The sequence below is a fragment of the Engystomops pustulosus genome, chromosome 10 (assembly GCF_040894005.1).
Source record: "Engystomops pustulosus chromosome 10, aEngPut4.maternal, whole genome shotgun sequence".
In the NCBI taxonomy this organism is placed as follows: domain Eukaryota; kingdom Metazoa; phylum Chordata; class Amphibia; order Anura; family Leptodactylidae; genus Engystomops; species Engystomops pustulosus.
In genome coordinates this window covers 23,493,196-23,516,153 of record NC_092420.1, presented here as the reverse complement: position 1 = coordinate 23,516,153, position 22,958 = coordinate 23,493,196, and the positions used below count along the sequence as shown (strand labels likewise).

The following is a 22,958-nucleotide window of genomic DNA, read 5'->3' as shown; positions in this document are numbered from 1 at the left end:
ATAGAAGAAGATTCTATGTCGAGTCCATGACCCAATAATGTGCCTTAGAAGTCTGTAAAAAAACAACCCTATTTTAAGACTTCAAGGGGCATTCTTTCTAGGGGTAATGGGGGTCAGACCCATGAAACCCCCGTCTAACCTCAAGGGTAGCAAAAATCCTGGCACAGATGCAAGAAAACCAAACAAATTAGAATGAATTATACAAACTTTTTTTGAAACCCATAGAGAAGCAAAGACTTAGTTAATGTAAAGTTACAACAGAGGGTTATTAATTATCAGCTTTCATTCCATTTTCACAAAATATGTGACTGAAGAAGAGCGTCTAAGGAGACAGCATCGCTTTAGATGCTCCCCTAATTTCTTAACAAGAGTCCATTAAAGTACCTTAATTATGATACAAATTGTGCATTTTCCTTAGTGGCTGTCTTGAATATACTGCAAGCCTCAGGCAGAGAAGATAAGGTTCCTGAATTTACCTATAAAGGGAGCAGGGGTAACAATAAAACCCATGACCAGGTGAATGAGGAGAACAAAAAAACCTCCTCTACCTTTGGTGGTCAAAATGCCATTGATTGCTGGTTGGCCCCATCTGAAAAAAATCATATGTGTAAGGATCTGTAAAGGCTCTGTTGATTGATATATCACACACATAGCTCTTTAAGAAGAGCCAAATAAAGCAAATAAAATAAAAAAGGAGAACATTTAAGCACTGGACACCAAGGCCAGGACATATTTACAATAATCTGCACTAAAAACCCAGTTGTAGCTGTAATGTTCCTCAGGTTGGATCTGGCGCACATTTCAGTTCTGGCGCACAAGATTTGCACCATTGTCTGGTTTCTACTATTTTTGGGAACATTTTGTCTGCTGACATAAATCTTGGCACTTGTTGAGTTAACCCATTCATTGTTTATCATGGTGCCGACCAATCGAAGGAGATCCCTTTCTTCCTGACTTTACGGCCTAGTATTTTGGTGGCCGAGTCTCATCCTATAGGGAGTATCCAAGGCTTTTTAGAGATAATTCTTACCTAAACTACTGTATGGTAAAGCTCCACAGCCTTGCTAGACGGAGCTCTCAGCTCGCAGAGATATCAGCTTACATAGCGGTCTACAGGGAGACTACAGGGTTAGGGAAAGGAACCCAGGAACACAACAAGAGAAGGTCTCAGGCACAGGCTGAGACTGACAGAGCTAATTTACCTATCTTACTTCATGCCCATTATTCACAATAATACAAGTTAATTCTTCTCAATAATGTCCTTTATGAGTTATGGGACAGATTCTTCTCTTATTTCTGTGTGCGGTGTATGGGAGACATCATAGCAACTAGTCTCCAGCCACCAGCTCTGAGACAACTGAGAAATAACAAAACATGGCTAATAAGAGTCCAAGTTGTATCATAGTCAGAAAATAAGTTAGGCTACATTCACATCACGTCTTTGTATAAGCTTGGCGTATACGCCAGGGAAGCACCCAATGTATGTGCAGAGTATATACATAGGGGCTCATTTACTTACCCGGTCCAGTCGCGATCCAGCGGTGCGTTCTCCGACGAGGATTCGGGTCTGCCGAGATTCACAAAGGTCCGTGCGCCCGATGTCCACCAGGTGTCGCTGCTGCGCCGGGGTCCGCCGGAGTTCACCTTCTTCTCTTCGGTGCATGTAAGTGCGTGTCAAGCGACACAAATTCTTTTTTAAATACCTCGTTTTTTCCGAATCCGATGGGTTTTCCGATGGCCACGCCCCCCGATTTCCATTGCGTGCAACCCGGCGCCAATGCAACACAATCCGATCATGTGTGCCAAAAAAACTGGAGCAATTCAGGGAAAAACGGTGCAAATCGGTAATATTCGGGAGACCCGCCGATTCGGCCCCATAGTAAATGAGCCCCAAAGAGATAGATAATGGCAGGCGAAGGCATCCTTTTTGCCTCTGTTTGATCAGTATGTGTATATTACTATTTCCATCCTGCTCCCTCCTGCTGAGCAATGTATACATTTAGAGGAAGTCATTGGAGGCAAAGGAGAACGCATACAACGTATTGCATCCGTCTCCCGACCTACACTGAGCAGACGTTGTTGGAGGTCTCTAGTAAACACCCAGATTATTGGCAGCAGCCAATCACAGTTACAAACAAGATGACCTTAGGGCAGCATAGTGGCCCAGTGGTTAGCATTACAGCCTTGCAGTGCTGGGGATCTGGGTTCAAGTCCCAGGGTTAACATCTGCAAAGAGTCTGTATGTTCTCTCCGTGTTTGTGTGGGTTTCCTCCCACACTGCAAAAAAACATACAGTGTAGATCCCCTTTCTATCAGTACAGTCAGTGTTTGGTTTTGTGACCTATGGGCAGGAACGAAAGAGTTAAAGTGACTGTAACTTTCTTTTCATACCTCATTAGCTTTCTTTATTAGGTTTTATAAGAAAAATGTCCAAGAATTTTTGTAGATGTTGTTTGTCTTAAATCTTTCCTTGGTACAATATGATACTGATTAAGTTGTCCCTGTAGGCAGAGCTGATAATTGCTCGCATTGCTCTTACAGAACACATCTCCTGCATCTCTCTCCGAAACAGGCCTTCAGTTAGCAGAGCGAAGCATCTATCTTTAATCTTGGACATCAGATGTCTTGTCTTCACATTGCTCTGATCAGACTACAAGACTAGGACTTTTATCTTTTAACAAACAAATGATCCTAACTAGAAATAGTATATAATGGGGGATAGAAAACGGCATTTGGCAAAGACAGCACCACCTATAGGCTGTAACTGGTAATGCAGCTCAGCCGGGGCGGATTAATACTGCAACGGGCTCTGGGCTGTATGAATATTATATCCCCTACAAGTCTGGAATTCACCTACTGTATACAGTGGGTATGAAAAGTATTCCGATCCCTTTAAATTATTCACTTTTTGTTTCATTGCAGAAAATTAGTAAGATCAAAAACACTCTGTCCCCATCTTGACAGAAAAAAACAGCCTTGAGTGGGACTTCTTGAGCAGATGCAACAAGTTTTTCACCCCTGGATTTGGGGATACTCTGCCTCATATTTGCAGATCCTCTCCAGTTCCCTCAGGTTGGATGGTGATTTTTAAGTCTCCCCAGAGACGCCTTGTTGGGTTTAGGTCCGGGCTCTGGCTGGGCCAAACAGGAATGGTCACAGAGTTGTTCTGAAACCAGTTGTCCTGTCCCTGCCCCCATAGCATGATGCTGCCACCACCATATGTCACTGTATTTGGCAGGTGATGAGCAGCGCCTGGTTCTCTCCACCGCTTAGAATTAACACCAAAAAGTTCAATCTTGATCTCATCAGAACAGAGAATCTTATTTCTCATAGTTTAGGAGCCCCTCGTGTGATTTTTTGCAAACTGTGTTCGGCTTTCATATATCTTGTACTGAGGAGAGGCTTTGGTCGGCAGACTCTACCATAAAGCCCCAACTGGTAGTGGCTGCAGTTATAGGTGACTTCATGGAACTTTTTTCCATCTCCGTACTGCATCTATGGAGCTCAGCCACAGTGATCTTGGGGTTCTTCTTTACCTCTCTCACTAAGGCTCTTCTCCCACAATTATTTAGTTTGGCTGGACGGCCAGTTCGAGGAAGAGTTGTGGTCGCCCCAAATTTCTTCCATTTACGGGTTATGGAGGCCTCTGTGCTCTAAAGGACATTGAGTGCTGCAGAAAGTCTTTTGTAACCTTGGTCAAAATTTGTGCCTTGCCACAATTATGTCTCTGAACTCCTTGGGCAGTTCCTTAGACCTCATGATTCTCATGTCCTGTTAGCTGTGATATCTTAATTAGACAGGAGTGTGCTTTTCCTAATCAAGTCCAATCAGTTCTAAATAAACACAGCTGGACTCCAATGAAGGAGTAGAACCATCTTAAGGAGCATGTGAGAAGGAAAAGGACAGAACGTGAGTCAAATATGAGAGTCAAGGCAAAGGGGCTGAATACTTATGACCACAAGATATTTCACTTTTCAGTCGTCTCTTCTGCCTGTTTTCAATCTGTGGTTTCAGGACCTTTGGAGACCTTTGTATACTTTTCCCTTTCCACAGGAGAATGTCTGATCACTTGGTGTCCAAATACCAGAACCCGAAACGTTACTATAACACTACAATAAATAATGTTTCAGTGCTCTATTCACCTATTAGGACCTCCTGCTGTCTTTCGTAGTCCTATAGAAGTGAATGGAGAACTAGTCACGCTTTCACAAATGGATTTCGCTCCTATGGAGCACTCAGAGGCACTTGTGTCCTGGTGTCCTTGTGGTCACCCAGTGATCAGAATCTCAGAAACTGACATCTACTTTAGCCATTAGTTCTCAGAACAGGCATCACCAATCAATTCCTGTATATGACGAGTAAGTAAAGAGCAGCGAGAACCCGGCTACATTCAGAGCCGGATCACTGAGAGATCGGTGTGGATAAATATCCGTCATTATTTATTTTCCCATTTGCGAAAATTGTATATTTAAAAAAAACTTCCCCCTTCAAAAAGTTGCAAAAAGTCAATAGAACTTTGTCTACAGTGAATCCAGCCCAGACAGGGAGATGTCAGGCTTGCAGTTGTGGATCCTCTGGACCACTGCAGACAATGACTCAAGCCACTACCTGGGACCGGAATCTAAGTGGTACCCGGTTTTCACCAGAGCCCGCTGCAAGGCGGGTTAGACAAGCTGTGGCGTGGTACCACCAGGTCGTTCCTCAGGCGTGACTTGTCTGCAGTGGCGGCCAAGGTTGAGGTACAGAAACAGCAGTCAAGCTCGAGGTCACAATCCAGGCACAGGGTTAGGGCAGGCGGCAGAGATGCAACGTCAGAGTCCAATCTGGGGTCAGCAACAGGAGGTCCAAGCAGGAGGGTACGGGAACACAGCACACACGACAGCAACAGGGAGGAACACTGGTACACGGGAACACGGAGGAGGTCAGGTAACACAGGAACACGGAGGAGGTCAGGTACGCAGGAGACACAGGAACGCAGGAGACACTGGAACGCAGGCAAATCGCAACAGAGCTTTCTCTAAGGCTGTGAGGCACAAAGATCCGGCAGGGTTAGATGGGAGAGGCAGATAATAATAGCCTCATGGGAAATGACCAGCGCCAATCAATGACGCGCTGGCCCTTTAAATTTCCTAGAAGTGCCGCGCGCACACGGAGCGAGGCCGGGACTCGGGAGCGGGGAGAGGTGAGACGCGCTGGCGCGGCGCCTGCGGGGGGAGAGAGGCACGGGTGAGCCCGCGACCCGTGATGTGGGTCGCGCGTCCACCCGTGACAGGAGAGTTTTTTCTCTTAATGAAAGCTATTTAATCCAAGGGGATGCTACTTACTACTCATAGTTCAAAGAATTTTTCTTCATCTTTATATGTGGATTTCACGAAGTATCTCACTGGCAGGAAACAAATTAATCCTCTTATTTTTTAATTTCAGTCTATTTTGCTTTATTATTATTTATAATAAATATATTTTCAATTACTGGTATTAGCAACGTTTTAAAGACCATGGTAAAAACATAATGGAGCAGTCTAAAGGTGCCCCCAGTTTATGAAATATGTACATTATTACACAATGCACAGCTCCTCCTGCTCTATAACATGCTGCCTGCAGATAGGACACTATATACAATCTGCTCAGCTCCTCCTGCTCTATAACATGCTGCCTGCAGATAGAACACTATGTACAATCTGCTCAGCTCCTCCTGCTCTATAACATGCTGCCTGCAGATAGGACACTTTATACAATATGCTCAGCCCCTCCTGCTCTATAGAAGGTTGCCTGTAGATAGGACATTAAGGGGCACATTTACTAAATCCCCTGTGCCAGTTTTGTGTCGGACTCTACACGTTCTTCGTAGTGCAAACTGCTTGGCATTTAAGAAGTGTCCGCACCACATATGTATCACAGGCGACCGTTTTGTGGCGCGGCTGCACTATTCTTCATGCATAACAAATTTCTGCACTGAAGGGGGAGTTCCGGTGCTTAGTCGGACCGTGTGCCAGATTTGACAGAATTGTGTCGCACGCCCTATGTAAAAAAGTTGTAAGAAAAGTTGGTGCACTCTTTCGGGGCAGTGCATTGCGCACCAGATTCATGAAGAACGTGCGCCAGAAATCCTGAATCTGGCGCCCCCTGCACACTACACAGGGAACTAACTGCACATAGTACACACTGCACTGTTGTTAGTAAATGTGTCCCGACCTGCTCAGCTCCTCCTGCTTTATAACATAATTTAATTGGGAAAACCAATTCAACAGTCCGACTTCTACGATCATGACAATGCAGTGTCTGACTCCATGAATTATGTATTATAGTATTACGTAGTATCGGTTGTGAATATCAGACTGATAGACACTTCACACCTAAAGAAAAAAAATGCTGTTAATGAAATCCTCAAAAACACTTCCCTGACAGCTCCGTCCTGGTGATTCTTTGCTCCTCACAAGCACTTTGCTCATTACTTGTAACTGAAGGGTCAGCACCAGATGATGAGACACGGACATCTGGACTGTGTTACTATGATGGAATCTGAGGTTCACGTTGTAAATCTTCCCTAGATGTATCCCTTGTGCATTCATACGTTCACTGACACTGACCGATGGCCGTCACTGGGTGCGTTTTGCTGACATTTTCCAAAAAGTTAATAGCTTTATTGTGTTCGAATAAAGTGGAAGGAAATTTAGTTTTCAGCAACCTCTCCCAAATATTGGCGTATACTTCATAATAATATATATTTGATGCATTTTAGTCAAAAGAGGGTCAACCTACTTATTCGCTTGTTATATTCACTGAAATTGGTTCTGGTCCAAACCGAATTGTTCCCAAATGATATTGTTGTGAAAATTGGTATATAACCCCCTCTAGTCCCTAAAAGGCAGATTTTTTTTTTTTTAATAAAAAAAGTTACACTCTCAGATTGTTATTTTATTTTAACCCAGACCAGCCATACTCTAATTATAAAAAATGTAAGAAAATGTTATATACCGATTTCCAGGACAACTGGAGCAGCATCAAAGCCCAGAGTGTTCAAGACAATCAGGTGAGAGGTACAGGGGTGGAAAGATGGGTTTTTACTGGAGTTTTCCAATAATAATAATAATTCTTTATATAGCGCACACAGATTACACAGCGCTGCACAGAGCTTGAGAAATCGGTCTCTGTCCCCATGGGGCTCACAATCTAAAGAACATACCAGTATGTTTTGGAGTGTGGGAGGAAACCGGAGGACCTGGAGGAAACCCATGCAAACACGGAGCTTTTTTGGGCTTTTTTTGCTCACATGTCCTATATGCTAGGTGGACACAGCTTAGAGCAGTCAGTCAGAATCCAATCCATGTTTGATTGCCCTATAGTTTCGCTATTTTATTTAGATTTTTCCAATGGAAAACCGTCACGTGAATGAACCGTAGTGTTTTTTTTTTACATGATCAATCCACAGAATAGGTGATAAGTGTGTGAATGCTGGGGGTCCCAACGCTGAGATTCCATTTTATCACAAGAACTCTATTGTATGCTCAGATAAATATACAGCATTCTTATTATCTCCAAAGTCCTACATCAATCAACAAGAAATGGCCACAATGGGCAGATTTACTCACCCAGTCCGTTCACGATCCAGCGGCGTGTTCTCTGCGCAGGATTCGGGTCCGGCCGGGATTCATCAAGGTAGTTCCTCCGACGTCCACCAGCTGGCGCTGCTGCGCTGAAAAGCATCTGAACCCGCTGGAGTTCACCGGCTCGGGCTGAGTGAAGGTAAGCGCGTCCCAAGCGACACCTTTCTTTTTTTAAATGCGGCGGTTTTTCCGAATGCGTCGGGTTTTCGCTCGGCCACGCCCCCCGATTTCCGTTGCGTACATGCCAGCGCCGATGCGCCACAATCCGATCGCGTGCGCCAAAATCCCGGGGCAATACAGGGAAAATCGGCACAAATTGGAAATATTCGGGTAACACGTCGGGAAAACGCGAATCGGGCCCTTAGTAAATGACCCCCATTGTATGGTGACACCTTTTTCAAGTCCCCAACATTAATAATATCCCAAGGCAGGGCCGGTCCCAACACTTGGCATACCCGGAAGGTGCCAGGGCCCAGAGCTGCTGAAGGGGGCCCACATAAGGTTGTACATAAGGAATCCATGTGGGTGAAGGGGGTTGTATCTAATGAATCCATAGGGTGTCAGGCGGGCTTATATAAAATAACCATGAGAGGGTTTATATAAAATAACCATGAGGGAGCTGTATATAAAATAACCATGAGGGGCTGTATATAAAATAGCCATGAGGGGCTGTATATAAAATAGCCATGAGGGGCTGTATATAAAATAGCCATGAGGGGCTGTATATAAAATAGCCATGAGGGGCTGTATATAAAATAGCCATGAGGGGCTGTATATAAAATAGCCATGAGGGGCTATTTGGTATGATAAACTAGGGAATAGTTTAGGGAAAAAGAAACAGAATTTTTAATGCTGCCATGTGAGTTCACTGCAAAGGGGTTTACTGAGGCTGTCGCCCAGGGGCCTACTGAAACCTGGAGCCGACCCTGTCCTAAGGAAACACAGTAATATGGGATCCATTGTACAGATCCTTCTACACCTCGAGAGTCTTTGGCTCGCAGTCTCCTACAGACTGTTTTTACTAGTTTTACCGTTATGGATCTGATTGGACCAGATCTGCGCTGGACAAGTCATTGCTGAAGACTTTCTATCTTATCTGTAGCTGTTTCCACTGCCGCACTGGACAGCGGCACTATCGCAGGGGAGACTCACTTCCCTTTCACATCCCTTGGTCTTGGCAGGCCATTCAAATGTAAGAGAGATGTTCCAACTCCTCATAAAACACTGGGGGAACATCAGCACTGCCCAGCACCTCAGAGGGGTCTTCTTTCAACATTCCCACCCCACAACTTACAACCTGAATGGTTCTGAAAGACAATTGCTTCACTTCTTTATGCCTGTCTGTTATTCCATCCCATGGAGTACATGACCTAACTTATGTTCTTCGTCTCCAGATGTTTGATCTAAAATTTTACTGTGCATTAGGTTGTAATCACGGCTACAATGAAGCTGTCCTTCCGGGAACTCACCAATTACATGCACAATTTCCGTAGAGTCATAAACTGATATTGCACATTCTTTTTTACTGATTTGCCTTTTTTGCCATAAAATATCCTAAAATATGTTCATTTTAAACATCTGAGAGGATACAAATATTTGTTGCTTTTATGATGGAGAAGACATTGCCCCACACGGTACTTTCTGTGGACAGAAATGACCTCATCATTGAGTTACATGCACCTGGCAGTAGAATGGATGAGTGTTGTACATCTGGTATCCACATTGGCGCAACTTAAAGCTGAGGGGCCCCAGTGCGAAGTCAATGCCAGGGCCCGACTATAACGTATGGTTTATAGTACTAGTCTTTTCAAATGGGAAAGTGACATCTTTTGGGCCCCTAAGCCTCTTGGGTCTGGTTGCGACCGCACCCTCTGCACCCCCTCAAGTGACGCCCCTGGTTATCCAACACCTGTAATCTGCTGTTGGCTCAGTTTATATCAGCTTTTACAAGAGTCACACATTGTTAGTGTTTTCATGGATTCCATTAGTCTATGGGACGTGCTCCATAATTTGCAGTAATATTGAGATAGTTGCACTTAAAGGGGTATTTCCATTTCAGCAAAAATGTTATTATTTGTACAACAAAAAGTTATACAATTTTCCAATATACTTTTTGTATCGATTCCTCACAGTTTTTTTTAGATCTCAGCTTGCTGTCCTCCATTATAAAGCTTCATTGTTTATTTCCAGGGGACAGAAATCTGACCATGGTCACACAGGTGCACGACTCACTATATCAGACAACTCTGATTACTTCTCTGTAAGGGTACATTCACACAACCATCTGGGGTAGACTTATATGTGGCCGCAAATTTGTGGCCGCATATACACCCCCATAAAGCACTATGGTGGCCTGGTGGCGGTACGGTCCATTCTGCACCGTACAAAAGGAAAATATATAGTATAAACAATGATGCTTTCTATAGAAGGACAGCAAGCAGAAATCTAGCAAACCGTGATGAATTGATACAGAAAATATATTGGAAAATTGTATAACTTTTCATTCTGCAAACAATAACATTAATTTGCCGTAATGATCACCAACAATTGCCGGTGCATTACTTTAGTGAAGCCGGCATAGTACACATCAGTTTCATTGCACATGCGCCATACCTACAGCACATGAGCAGAGAGGGGCAGAGAGCTGCGGCCTAGTTAAAAATACCTGTTGGATTTTTTTCATTGTGGGCTCGAACAGAAATCGTATAGATCAATTTGCAAAAATAAACCACTAGTCCATATGGACCTCTGGGTGGTCCCAAATCGTCCCGGAAAAAAGTTCCCTTTGAGGTTGTATTTAGTGTTAAATCTGCAGGTAGTCTGTAATAGAGCAGGAGGAGCTAAGCAGATTGATCTTAATATGGGTCTAAGCTGCCACCTGGCAATCTGACCAATGTATGTGCAGTTACTGGCCTATGAAGCAGATGTTGCATCATCAGCAAGACTATAAACCAGTGATGGCGAACCTTTTAGCCACCGAGTGCCCAAACTGCAAACCCAAATCCCCTTCATTTATCGCGAAGTGCCAACCAAAATTAGAGCAGTATCTTATTGCTCCCTGTTCTTCAACAACGTTCAATCTTACTGGCCTCCTGAGTACGCCAACACAGTAGAATGAAGGAAAATTTGCATCATTGTAGCTTCTTTCAAGTGTCCCTCTGTACAAAGAGAATCATGGGACCAGGACGAAGTCCTTCAGAGATAATTTGGCCCTGTCTACACATTTTCCCTCTTTCTACTGTCCCAAGTAGCCAGGCAAGTTACTTTAAAATATTACTGAAAGCAGCATCTTTTAAGTTGCTTGGAACTACAGGAAAATTATTTGAGTTCTGTCTGGTGTGCTGGGGCGATGGCTCGGGTGCCCACAGAAAGAGCTCGAAGTGCCGCCTCTGGCACCCGTGCCATAGGTTCGCCACCACTGCTATAAACACTTCAGGCGACTTATCACCGGTGGTGCTGATTGTTTGGAGCTTAAAAACTCTAATTGTGGGAGTAAATGAGATTATATCTGTAACCCAACAGAGGAAGCTGTTTTATACCATCGTGCCTTTTTGGATATAACATTACCAATTTTAATAACATTCTAGTCTTGTCTTACTGCTTAAAAAACAGTGATATAGATGTTGAGAAAAAAATTGCATTGCATTTCCATACTTTGACATCCAGAACTTTCAACATTTTCTGTTGGCAGACATGTGAGGACTTGTTTTTTATGTAGGTGATCTGTGGTTTTATTGTCCAAATATGTGTTAGTCAGAACACCAACACTTGGTGCAATTTAAGAGTGCATACAAATCAATAAATATTTTTATTGATTTTTCTTCTGGAAAGGAATTTTTTTTCTCACAGCCTTTGTGTTGGTGGATAAAAAACATGAAAGCTTAACAATTCGAACATTCATAAATATGATATTACTAGATATGTGTTTTTTTATATTAAAAGGTATAATGCTGGAAGGGAATGGCTTGGATGGACTTGAAGGGCAATCAAGGACAGTAAGTCCTAAGGCCTTTTCCAAGCTGTCCCTACCTAAATGCCCAGCCTAAGTGATAGGTGGCACGTGGTCGATATTCCCTTCCCATGTCAAACTTCAAATGCTAGACAGCACAAACGTAGAAGAATAGTGGTCAAAACCAAGTGGACAATGCTTTACAGAATGAATAGGTAAATGGATGGTCAGAAAACAGCCAAAGGGAATACAAAATACCAGCAAGCTCCGAATGAGACTTATAACAAGCAAGGAGGAAATAGCTGGCAAACCTTATATTGGATTTCAGAGTCCCAGTCCAGAAGATGATTGGACCAGTTCCATGATATCAAAACAAGGTTGACCAGCAGGGAGAAGCGTGAGAGGAGGAAGATTCTGTCTGTCTCAGTTAAATCGACTGTTCGTATCTTCAGAGCTAAATCCACAGGAGACAGTCAGGTGTGGTGAAAATAAATTAAGACAGTCAGGAAAGGAGTACTCAAGTGTTCAGACTAGTAAGGACAGACTGCAACAAAATAACATTAATCCATGCATCCTCAGCCATACTTAACGAACAGAGGATGGCGCTGAAGCCCAAACAGGCACAGACAAAAAAATTTCTAACTAAAAGATTAAAATAATATGAAACATGAATTTCTTTAAGAAATGACAATAATTAGGTTCCTAATAATTAATGTGTTTTCTGCTACTCATCATCATGTCACATCTGTTGCTGCCTTTGCACAGCGTACAGTTCCTTTAATTCTTTGCCTGTACAAGTCCCATTCAATAAACCAAAGATTTTTATCTTTCTCTTTGTACGTCTCTTGCGTCCGGATGAATTTCCATCACAGTAGGTGCTTGTCAGACATGAACTAAGTGTCTGAAAAAAAAATCTAGATTTTGCTATGTGAAATAACAAAAATTAATTGCACATGACATTCACACAATTCCTGCTATTTAGAATATGCAAATTTTTAAAGTGACTCTGACAAGGGAGTAGAGATTCTCTTACAAGTGACCAATCACAAGCCAATCACAAATTCACAAATTCCCTTTATGTTTGATAAATGACCCGTTTTCCTTGCTCTTGCTTTTTGTCTCTGTGCTATGAGATTTTGAGTGAATGGAGCCCCCAAGCGCTCAATTGCCGAAATAATTGCAAAAATGTCACAGTCGTATCAATATTTGTTTTAATGAGATGGCACTTTTTATCAGCGCCATCAAGGCCGCCACTTATTTACTTATTTCTTGATTTTTCTTTTTTTTATGTAAATGCAGCAGATCAAATAGATTCTCTGAACATCAAACTACAGAGACGAGTGCAGCGTAGCACTTCCTGCTGGGTATACAACGCCACGGATGCCATCTGTATTAAATGGCACTGAGAGGGTTGATTACGATTGGCCCTCCTTTTCCGAGCAGATGGGTTCATTAAATTTAATAGCCTCCAGAGCCTTTAGAAAGAGCGCTGAGAACATGTGGAGCGTACTGTGACACTTTACATCTCACCCCAGAGTCATTAAATCCTTGGCTCGGACAATAAATATTACAATAATTCATTTCTATTGAAAACCATTAATGTTTTCATTATTAGCAGACTGTAGGATACATTGGGGCTCATTTACCAAGGGTCTGAACGCCGCACTTTCGTCAGGTTTTCTGAATATTTCCGATTTGTGCTAAATTGCCCCGGGATGTCGGCGCACGCAATCGGATCGTGGCGCATCGGACAACCCGACGGATTCGGACTACGCGCGGGATTTAAAATTTCAAATTGTGTCGCAAGACACGCACTTACAAGCACCAGGGAGAAGAAGGTGAACGCCAGCGGAGCTTGGCGGGGAAGCAGCGGATGCAGGAACTCGGGCGCACGAGCTTCGTGAATCGCGCTGGACTTCATCTTCGTCGGACTGCCCGAATAGGGGATCGCAACAGGACCAGGTAAGTAAATTTGCCCCATTGTGTATGTTATTGTAAGAAATGCATTTATTCAAAAAGTTGCTGTAAAAAAAATTTGGTTTTTGGGGATTTTCAATTGATCGCCTAGCATTAAAGGTGTTGACCAAGGTGGCAACAAGTTAAGGTTAGGGTGTGGATAGGGGCTAGCATGCTGATCGGTGGTGTCTCAGCGATGGGAACCCCATGGATGTTGTACCCCCATTTTACACCAAATGAATAGAGCAGCCAGTCGCACATACGCCCTACTGCCCTATTCATCTTTATGGCGATGACAGAGCCAATCGAGCATCGACAGTGACAGTGACAGTGGGCATGTGCGACCAGCTGCTCTATTGTTTTTGGGTGCAACTGACCCCCCTTCATAAGATCTGTGGGGATCCCATCACTGAGACCCCACCGATCAGCCAGTTAGCCCTTATCCAGTGGATAGAGGATAGAACATATCCTCTATCCGCAGGAGTTTCACCCCAACTGTTTGCATGCCAGAAAAAAAACTTGACTAAAAAAGTGACTTTTGGATGCAATGGTCTGGAGAATCACTATCACTAAACTGAATTGACCTTAGAATATTCCTTGGGATGTTGTCTAAGTAGCTTACTGGTGTCTACCCTGCAACCTTGATTGACTCTGGACATGGCATCAGGGAGCCACCAGGTGGATACCTCAGGAACAGTCTCGTTTTAGTAACGGTTGACCTAGATATGTCAATAGACACCAAAGTGACAGGTAGAGTGATAAGGAAGGGACAGAATGGTGGCCTAGTGGTTAGCACTACAGTCTTGCAGCGCTGGGGTCCTGAGTTCAAGTCCCATCCAGGTCAACATCTGCAAAGAGTTTGTATGTTCTCTCCGTGTTTGCGTGGGTTTTCTCTGGGTCCTCCGGTTTCCTCCCACACTACAAAAACATACTGGTAGGTTGATTAGATTGTGAGCCCCATTGGGGACAGGGATTGATTTGGAAAGCTTTGTGCTTTGGTCCTCTTAAATGCACAGTGGTGCCTAAAGCAGGAGGAGGTCAGAGGTCGTCATGACAAGGTAAGTGCCGGAGAAGTCCCTCCCAGCATAACATTTGTAAATATATCCATGTGTCCCTGCTACCTCTGATGATTTACAGCTAGGTATTGGCACAAGACACATATTATGGGCGAGATTTATCAAATGTGTTTGAGAGCAGAACTGTTCTAATTGCCCATGACAACCAATCAGAGCTCATCTTTCATTTTCCCAAAGCTGTTTATTAAATCAAAACTGAGCTCTGATTGGTTTCCATGGGCAACAAGAACAGTTTTACCTCAGACACCGCTCATAAATCTTCCTCAGTCATATGATGACATTGTACAGATCATCTTCATCACTCATACATTATGTATAGGATTATGAATCGTCTTCCAAAAAACAACTTTTTTCATGGATTTTCATGTCTGTACTGTAATGTAGTAATGTAGTTTTATTGTCTGTAATGAAATATCTGTCTTTCCTTACTGCAACTACCTTGATTTTACAGCTTTTAACCATAAAGAGTCCACGTCAAAGAGGTTCTACCTGAGTCTGGGCCTAGTAGTTCTCCTCACCTGATCATAAATTTACCTTTACATAATATTTCCAAAATGTCAACGTCTGTGAGACCTGTAAGAGGATTACAAAGGCTTCTGGGACAGAGCAGACAGTCTCTTATACATTTTTAAAATCGCCCCGGGCATGTTGTGGCGACGCCGTCCCAAGTGCTTTCTTCAGGGTTCAATGCTCTGAGATAAATCCCTCAGCAAGTACAATTTATAGCAACCCAGTCTACTGCGGAGAAGGACTCTACCTGACATAGGAGACTGATTGCAGTGAACAGGTCCCTTTATACTGTCTATATAGGTCGACACTGCCACCATCTGCTGGAGAGAAGAGTACAGTCCATCTAAAGAACGGGAGACCTTTGCAGGGGCGGGTTAAGACTGCCATGGGCCCAGGGCTGTGTGAATATTATATCTATTAGAAGTCTACATAAAATAGACTAGAAGTCCTACATATAGTATTAGAATCAAGCTATTTTGGGAATGGAATATGTGTCCCTTCTACCTCCTTTCATTCTGTGGTTTCATGACCTTTGGTGGATCTTCAAAGGTCCTGAAATGGCTCTTGTGTATTGAGAGCAGGAACAGATGTACAGGGATTTCATGGGTGAAGGTCCTTTTCAGTAAAAAATTTGATGGGTGGCCATGGGCCCCTTAGAAGGGTTGGGCCACTGGCTACAGACCAAAAAGCCCACTTCTGGACCTTCACATGACAAAAGCCTTACTGGTGAGGATTTACCAGTAGTTCTAGTTGCAGCCTGGCATCACAACAAGGATCCCGCACCCCTCCTCCATGACACCACACTATGACAGATAGGGCAGTTACAAAAAAAATCTGGTGCAGATTGGTCAATAAATTTTCATAAAAACGTTGTATAATTCGGTAGTAGAGGAAAATAAAAGAAACTTTGTAAATGTTGTAGTCATGTAAAAATGCTTCTTTCTCCACTTGTCAGGCTATTTATCCTCCCCTTTCTGCTAACATGACTTTCAGCTGACTCCTAAACTGATGTATTGAATTCTATGGGGGATATTGTTTACCATACGCTGACTCTCGTGCGCCTGCCACCACCGCTAAGCTGGCCATGCCGCTTTCATGCCCCTTCACGCCCCACTGGCATGTAGGTGGCAGATTGGGACCAATAATCGCAATAAGCAATAGGTGCTAGCCACTCCTCCCCCTACCATCTGTAGGCACATCTGTAGATGGTCACAGTCACATGCAGATTTTCCACTGAATCTTGATAAAAATGTTTCAATACTCTTTATCAAACAGACTGAGTGTATATATATATATATATATATATACCTCTTTAATGGGGCACATTATGTATGTATCTATATCTCTGTAATGGGGCACATTATGTATGTATCTATATCTCTGTAATGGGGCACAGTATCTATGTATCTCTGTAATGGGGCACAGCAAGTATCTATCTCTCTGTAAATACCGTATATACGTCCCCCATACTGTAGTGTGAATGTAGCCTATCTCTGTAATGGGCACAGTATATATCTATATTTCTGCAGTGGGGCACAGTATATATCTTTGTAATGGGGCACAGTATATCTTTATATCTCTGTAATGGGGCACAGTATATATCTTTATATCTCCTTAATGGGGCACATTATATATCTATATTTCTGCAATGGAGCACATTACATATTTGTAACGGGGCACAGTGTATTTTTATGTCACTGTAATGGGACACAGTATATATCTATATCTCTGTAAGGGGGCACAGTGTAAACAGTATCTCTCTCTGTAAGGGGGCACAGTATATATGTAAAAAGGACATCTCCATGTAAGGAGCAGAGTATAATATATATATATATATATATATACACACACAAGATAGGTTCTATAGGTTTGTTCTTAAGTTGAACTTGTATGTAAGTCGGAACTGTATACTTTATAATTGTAACCTCAGCCAATTTTTTTATGGTCTCTTTGACAATTGGATTTTAAAAATGTTGGATTGTCCTCAGAACAAGGATTAACAATAAAGCTTAATTGCAGACACCTTTAATAGCAGTTAGGCTATATTCACACTGCCGTTGCCCGCCCGTACCGTACCGTAGCGGGCAACGGCAGTGTATGGGGAGAGGAGGAGGAGGTGAGCGCAGCTCACCCCCGCCCCTCTCCATTGCAACCTATGGCGCACGGCGCCGTATTACGGGAAAAGATAGGACAGGTCCTATCTTTTTCCCGGGTACGGAACGGTACAGTGCCGCACGTGTGCGGCACCGTACCGCTCCCGTAGGGTGCCGTGCGCCCATAGAAGTGTATGGGGGACGTATATCGGCCATATATACGGCGGCCGTATATACGTCCCCCATACGTTCGTGTGAATATAGCCTTACAGCTATTGTAGCCTAGGGCTAAAGTTCAGTAAATTACCAATTACAAGAGGTCCGTTTGTAACTAGGGGTCATCTATAAGTCGGGTGTTCTTAAAGGAAACCTACCACTTAGAATGGCAGGGGTAAGCTGTAAGTACCGAGCACCAGCTCAGGGTGAGCTGGTGCCGGTACTTACTTTCGTTAGTGTTATAAACCGCGGTATCGCGGTTTTAATACTTTTTAAACTTTAGAGCAGGAGAGGCTTCGGCGCTGCGCGCGACCGTGCACGCGCGACATCTCCACTATTTCCTATGTAGGCGAGCGCACGCAGCGCCAAAGCCTGTTCTGGTCTAGAGTTTAAAAAGTGTTAAAACCGCGATACCGCGGTTTATAACACTAACGAAAGTAAGCTGGTGCTCGGTACTTACAGCTTACCCCGGGCATTCTAAATGGTAGGTTTCCTTTAAGTAGGGCGCATGTATATGTATATCTAGAGGGGACAATGTGTGAATAGATGTCACAGGACTGGGGTACAGTATATACGGAGGATACTGTATACATATGAACTGGAGGGCTCCGTAGATAGTAAAATTATTTGGGATTTTGTATATATGTAAATAAAGTCCTTGTTCCTGTACTGTATTTGCATAATTAGCTTGGTTCTGGTATTTATGTACTGCACTATTATAAATATAATGTATATAATAATTCTTGGCAGGCACTATATTGTAACTTGAAAGACACTATTATAATTAAAGGGGGGTCACTGTATAAGCTGAATATGCACTCAGGGGGGGGCATTGTTTAGACTAACTTAATATGATGGAATCCATCCTGATCAACCAGGGACACTAACTCATAGATCCAGGCACAGTGACTGCAGTAATCTTCTTATATTTGTTATCCATGGCTTACTTCCTTCTAAAATCAACTTTTTAAATTATGCTAATGATCCATGCTAATGAGGATTTGGCTGTGTTATAAGAGCCCCTCTGTGCAGTAGCTGCATAGGCTTTTTATTCTGAAGGAGCACTTGCCCCCTCCCATTGTGTGGTCGCTGCTGCTTAAATTACAGGAAGTGCTGAGGGAGCAGGGGAGAGGGTGAGACTGAGAGGTGCTGCTGCAGTCTACCAACAGTCTATGAAGCCAGCACATAGGGCAACTGTAACATACCCAGAGCCTCTCTGGCTCATTAGCATACTTTTAAAAGTTAATTTTAGAAGGAAGGAGGCCGTGGATAACAAATATAAGATGATTAGCACAGTCCCAGTGCCTGGATCTATGAGTAAGTGTCCCTGGTCTACCATGCCTGATTTTGATGGTAGATTTCCTTTAAGCTGCTTGTTATCTCATACTGCTACAATGGTGGTGGTGGTGGGAGAGGGTTGAAGGGCTTAAAACGGTATTTGCCAAATGAATAGGCAGGAAGAGTTTTATGACTACAATGCTGTTTGCAGGTCAGCAGAGAAAGCTTCTTGTAAGCAATACAGCAGGTCTAGACACCTATCAGGTGGTGGATCACCCAAAAAATTCAAGTGGCTGCTGTCAAACTTGTCCAATGAAAAAACGGTCTCTAAGACTCCTTACACATGAGCAATGTGATGCGTCCAACTTGCATCACACTTGCTAGCTGGAACGTCCAGTCCAAATAATGAAAACCGGAACTGAACTGACTCGCTAAGGGACCTTACGCAACAGAAATAAACTTTTTGTAACAACTATAGTAATTGTAGGTTTCGGGTTTGTCAATAGGGTCCATTCCTCCTGACCCAGACATATTGGAGGATTGGCTTCCGAGCAGCCAATCCGGCAAATTAACATCCCTAACAACGAGCTACAATTCTTGTTAGGGAACCTACACTTCGGCTCCGCTCTTACCTAGTAGATAACCTTTCAAATGAACAGACGGTCTCAAAGACAAAAGAAGAAGCTTTTAGTATTCACTACAGCATTTGTAGTGGATCAGTTTCTCGAGAACATGTCAATTAGAAGAGTCTCTTTGATGAGGAATAAAATTAATGCAGACAAAGCCTCCTCAGATACATGTATTTAAATGGTGGTTACCGCTAGTCAAGCAGTTTCTAGGGAATTTCTCTAGTAAAGGGGTAGACAACTCGAGTGGTTGCTCGGGCAATCCGTCAGACAATGCCAAACCCATTGGTGACCCATATAGTGTTTTAGGGGCGTGTATTTAAATGTGGTCATCAAGGTAGTCCAGTGGTTGCTCGGGAGCCTTCTGAATGAAGACAGTCCTACTTCTCTAGTATTTGTAGGGTTATGTCTTTATATAAAGGTCAGTTAGACAAGTCCAGAGGTTGCAAGGGAATCCGAAGTATCACAGACGCAGACAGTGGCCATAACTAGAGATATCTTTTGCGTAGGTACAGTATGTGATGCTAACCACACTGTGTGTAAGCCATTACTGGGTATAAAGACACCACAGTCAGCAACTATCATGGTAAGAAAGATTTACAGATATTTAGTTACACTAAATGAATTTTTGTTGTTTCTGTTTTTTCAGCTCCCTCAGGCTCAAAAGGTAAAACATAACAATTCTGTTAATCTTTCATTGAGTAGAACATTTAACGTTTGTGCATGTGTGCAGTGCTATACACTTAGTACAGTGGTACCAAGGTCAACCTCATTCAATAGTGTTTGCTCGAGAAACGTGCACTCTCAATCTTAGGGAATTAGACAACGCCAAGACATAGTTCTTCTATTTTTGGCATTATTTCATTTCGAAAAATTGCAAAGCAAACAGTGTTGAAAATTGCCTCCTGCCCAGTGCTAAAGTACGAGGGGCCTTATAGGACAGTATAAGGTGTCTAAAGATTTAGCACTGACTAGTGATGAATAACCTGGTCTCCACTGTTCTAAGGACTAGTCTTTGCGTCATCTGAGTAGAGTACATGTGAATCTCATGTTCTAGAAACCTTCTGTCTGTAAGTCCAGCCTTATACCATAACTGCTACGGTGTATCACAATATGTATATATAACACAATGGGACTTGTTGAACGGCAAGTTGAAAATTATTTTGTGACGTCCAGTCAGATTCTAACTGTCATTTTCCCATTTAGGACATAAAATATTCCTAGAATCCAAAAATAATGAAACGTACTAAATGGGACTGAACTAAGGGATTAATCAAAGGTTTTTTTTTAGATTCATAGGGTTTGGCTAAAGCTGGCCACATAAATTAGCTTTATGTTGACTGGAGATGGACCAACTGATCTCGGGATGGGCCAACCATCTAATGTGAATGGTTGGCCTCTGGATTCTCCTCCAATAGCAGAGCTGCTTTGATGGATTTCTAAAATCTGTTTAGTTCACTTTGGAGATAGGTATAAGCCCTGATGACTTATCTCCTATCCAGCATTTGGCCACCAGTTGTCTATGGTGTCACTTTAGGTTCTACCTTGAGGACTCATCAGTCGTCTTGGTGAAAAGAGAGTGTATTTGGGCCCTCGAATTTGCTGGGATCTCACACTCTGGACAATAATTTAGGATATAAATCGTTTTTAACTTTAATTTTTCACTTTGTATATGCTAAAAAAATGTGTGTTAGAATCTGATTGGATATTATAGACTTCAGGACATTTCCTGTGTAGCGGTATAATAACTATAGTATCTCTTGTTGTTTAAAAAAATGAGCCCCATTTTGGTTATATGCATACATATGGGTAAATATGTCACATTATGTGTATCACATCATACATGTCTGTATAATCACAAAAACAAATTACTGCGAACCCCCCCCCCCCATCATACACATGCACCATCATCACCCCACCTACCCCCTAAGTTGTCACTTGACATTTTTTTGAGAGGTTGACATATACAGTATGTGTACACTTCTTGAAAGGGTTCTCTATATGTAGTACTTTGATACAACATCTGAAGCTTATAGAAAGTAGCTAAAGGGCCAAGAGCCACCATTCTGAACAAGAGGGTCCAATTTTCAATGCATAAAGGAGCGCTGTTGACTATTTTCAAGTAAACAGAAGTCCAGTTGGTTGGTTTCCTCCAAAAATGGAAGCATCCTCTCCACTATCCAATGTACTGTAAATTCGGAGAGCACTAAGCAACACGTGTTTCAGGGGATGTTCTCCTTTGACCGGGTTTTCGTTGAGGCCTCACATACGTAACACAGATTAAGCCTGTAGAACATCTCCCAAAACTTCGCTCAATGGCATTTGAGGTAACACAACAAACACTAACTGCAACAAACTTTTTGTGAGTGCTGGATTCTTGTCTGAAAAGATTTTTTAATGTAATAGCTATAAGGATGCGGCCAAAGCATTTACTGTAGGGTTAGGGGTGTTGTCCGCCCCTTTGTGATTTGTGTACCTTGAATGAGGCCCGCAAACCAAGATGCAACCCATGACACCACCCATGAACATGTGTAGAGCTGCATCTGGAAGATAGACATATATTATCCAACCCTGCACAACTCTTCTGATATGTTTTTTGATATGTCTGATTTCAGCCCGAATTCTCCTTCTCACTCAGTTTTGCGAAACTTTCTGACCTGTCGGCAAGACAAGCATATACATAAGTAGATGTACAAGCCTTGGTGGTTGACCTACTTGAATTATTCTCAAAACTGCTAAAAAATGTTAAAGGAACTATCACCTTTATTAATTCACAGCCCTCCAGTTTAGATAATATCTACTGTCACAAAATATAATTACCGTATTTTTCGGACTATAAGGCGCAGCGGATTATAAGGCGCAGCATCAATAAATGCCTGCTAAAATGTCTAGGTTCATATATAAGGTGCACCAGATTATAAGGCACACCTGATTATAAGGATGAATGACCAGCAGGTGGCAGACCTGTGCATAGTACAAGGCAGCTGTTGTCTGTAAGTACAGTTAATATATAAGGCGCACCTGATTATAAGGATGGATGACCAGCAGGTGGCAGACCTGTGCACAGTTCAAGGCAGCTGTTATCTGTAAGTATTGTTCATATATAAGGCGCACCGGATTATAAGGCGCACCTGATTATAAGAATGGATGACCAGCAGGTGGCAGACCTGTGCACAGTTTAAGGCAGCTGTTATCTGTAAGTACTGTTCATATATAAGGCGCACTGGATTATAAGGCGCACCTTAGATTTCTGAGAAAATCAAAGGACTTTTTGTGCGCCTTATAGGCGCCTCACTACGGTAGTCGGGATCTATGACCACCCCGGAGGTGACCACTGTTGATATCTGTGTTGGGACCTGAAGACAAGGATATCAAAACAATTGGAGGACACAGGAAGCACCAGAATTGAAGTGGTATGGGATTACTAAGGTAAGTATTAATTCTCTTTTTGTTATTGAGTATTATATCTTAAGACTGATCTTGAGAACTTTTCACCGGGAGAAACTTCTAACATTGAAGGGAGAAAATAACAGTGATCGACACAGGAAAGTATGAGATGTATTTAAACATTTGATGCCCAAACAAGTCGTGATTTTTCTTAGATTTTCGCTGTATAATTGAAATGTGTTTTTTCTGTCAACATTTCAAAC

The 22,958-nt window shown here is 42.8% G+C and overlaps 1 protein-coding gene across 5 annotated transcripts in view; it reads left to right on the top strand.

The window, feature by feature from the left end:
• CACNA2D3 (calcium voltage-gated channel auxiliary subunit alpha2delta 3) overlaps positions 1 to 22,958 on the top strand; it is a 597,379-nt gene that overhangs the window by 352,033 nt on the left and 222,388 nt on the right. For 3 of the 5 annotated variants that reach the window (XM_072127891.1, XM_072127887.1, XM_072127888.1), the window contains one exon: positions 19,958 to 19,975. The exons of the other annotated variants lie outside the window; for them this stretch is intronic. In XM_072127891.1, the coding sequence (XP_071983992.1) occupies positions 19,958 to 19,975 (18 nt within the window). The remainder of the gene's footprint in view (positions 1 to 19,957; positions 19,976 to 22,958) is intronic. 5 annotated transcript variants of the gene reach the window in all.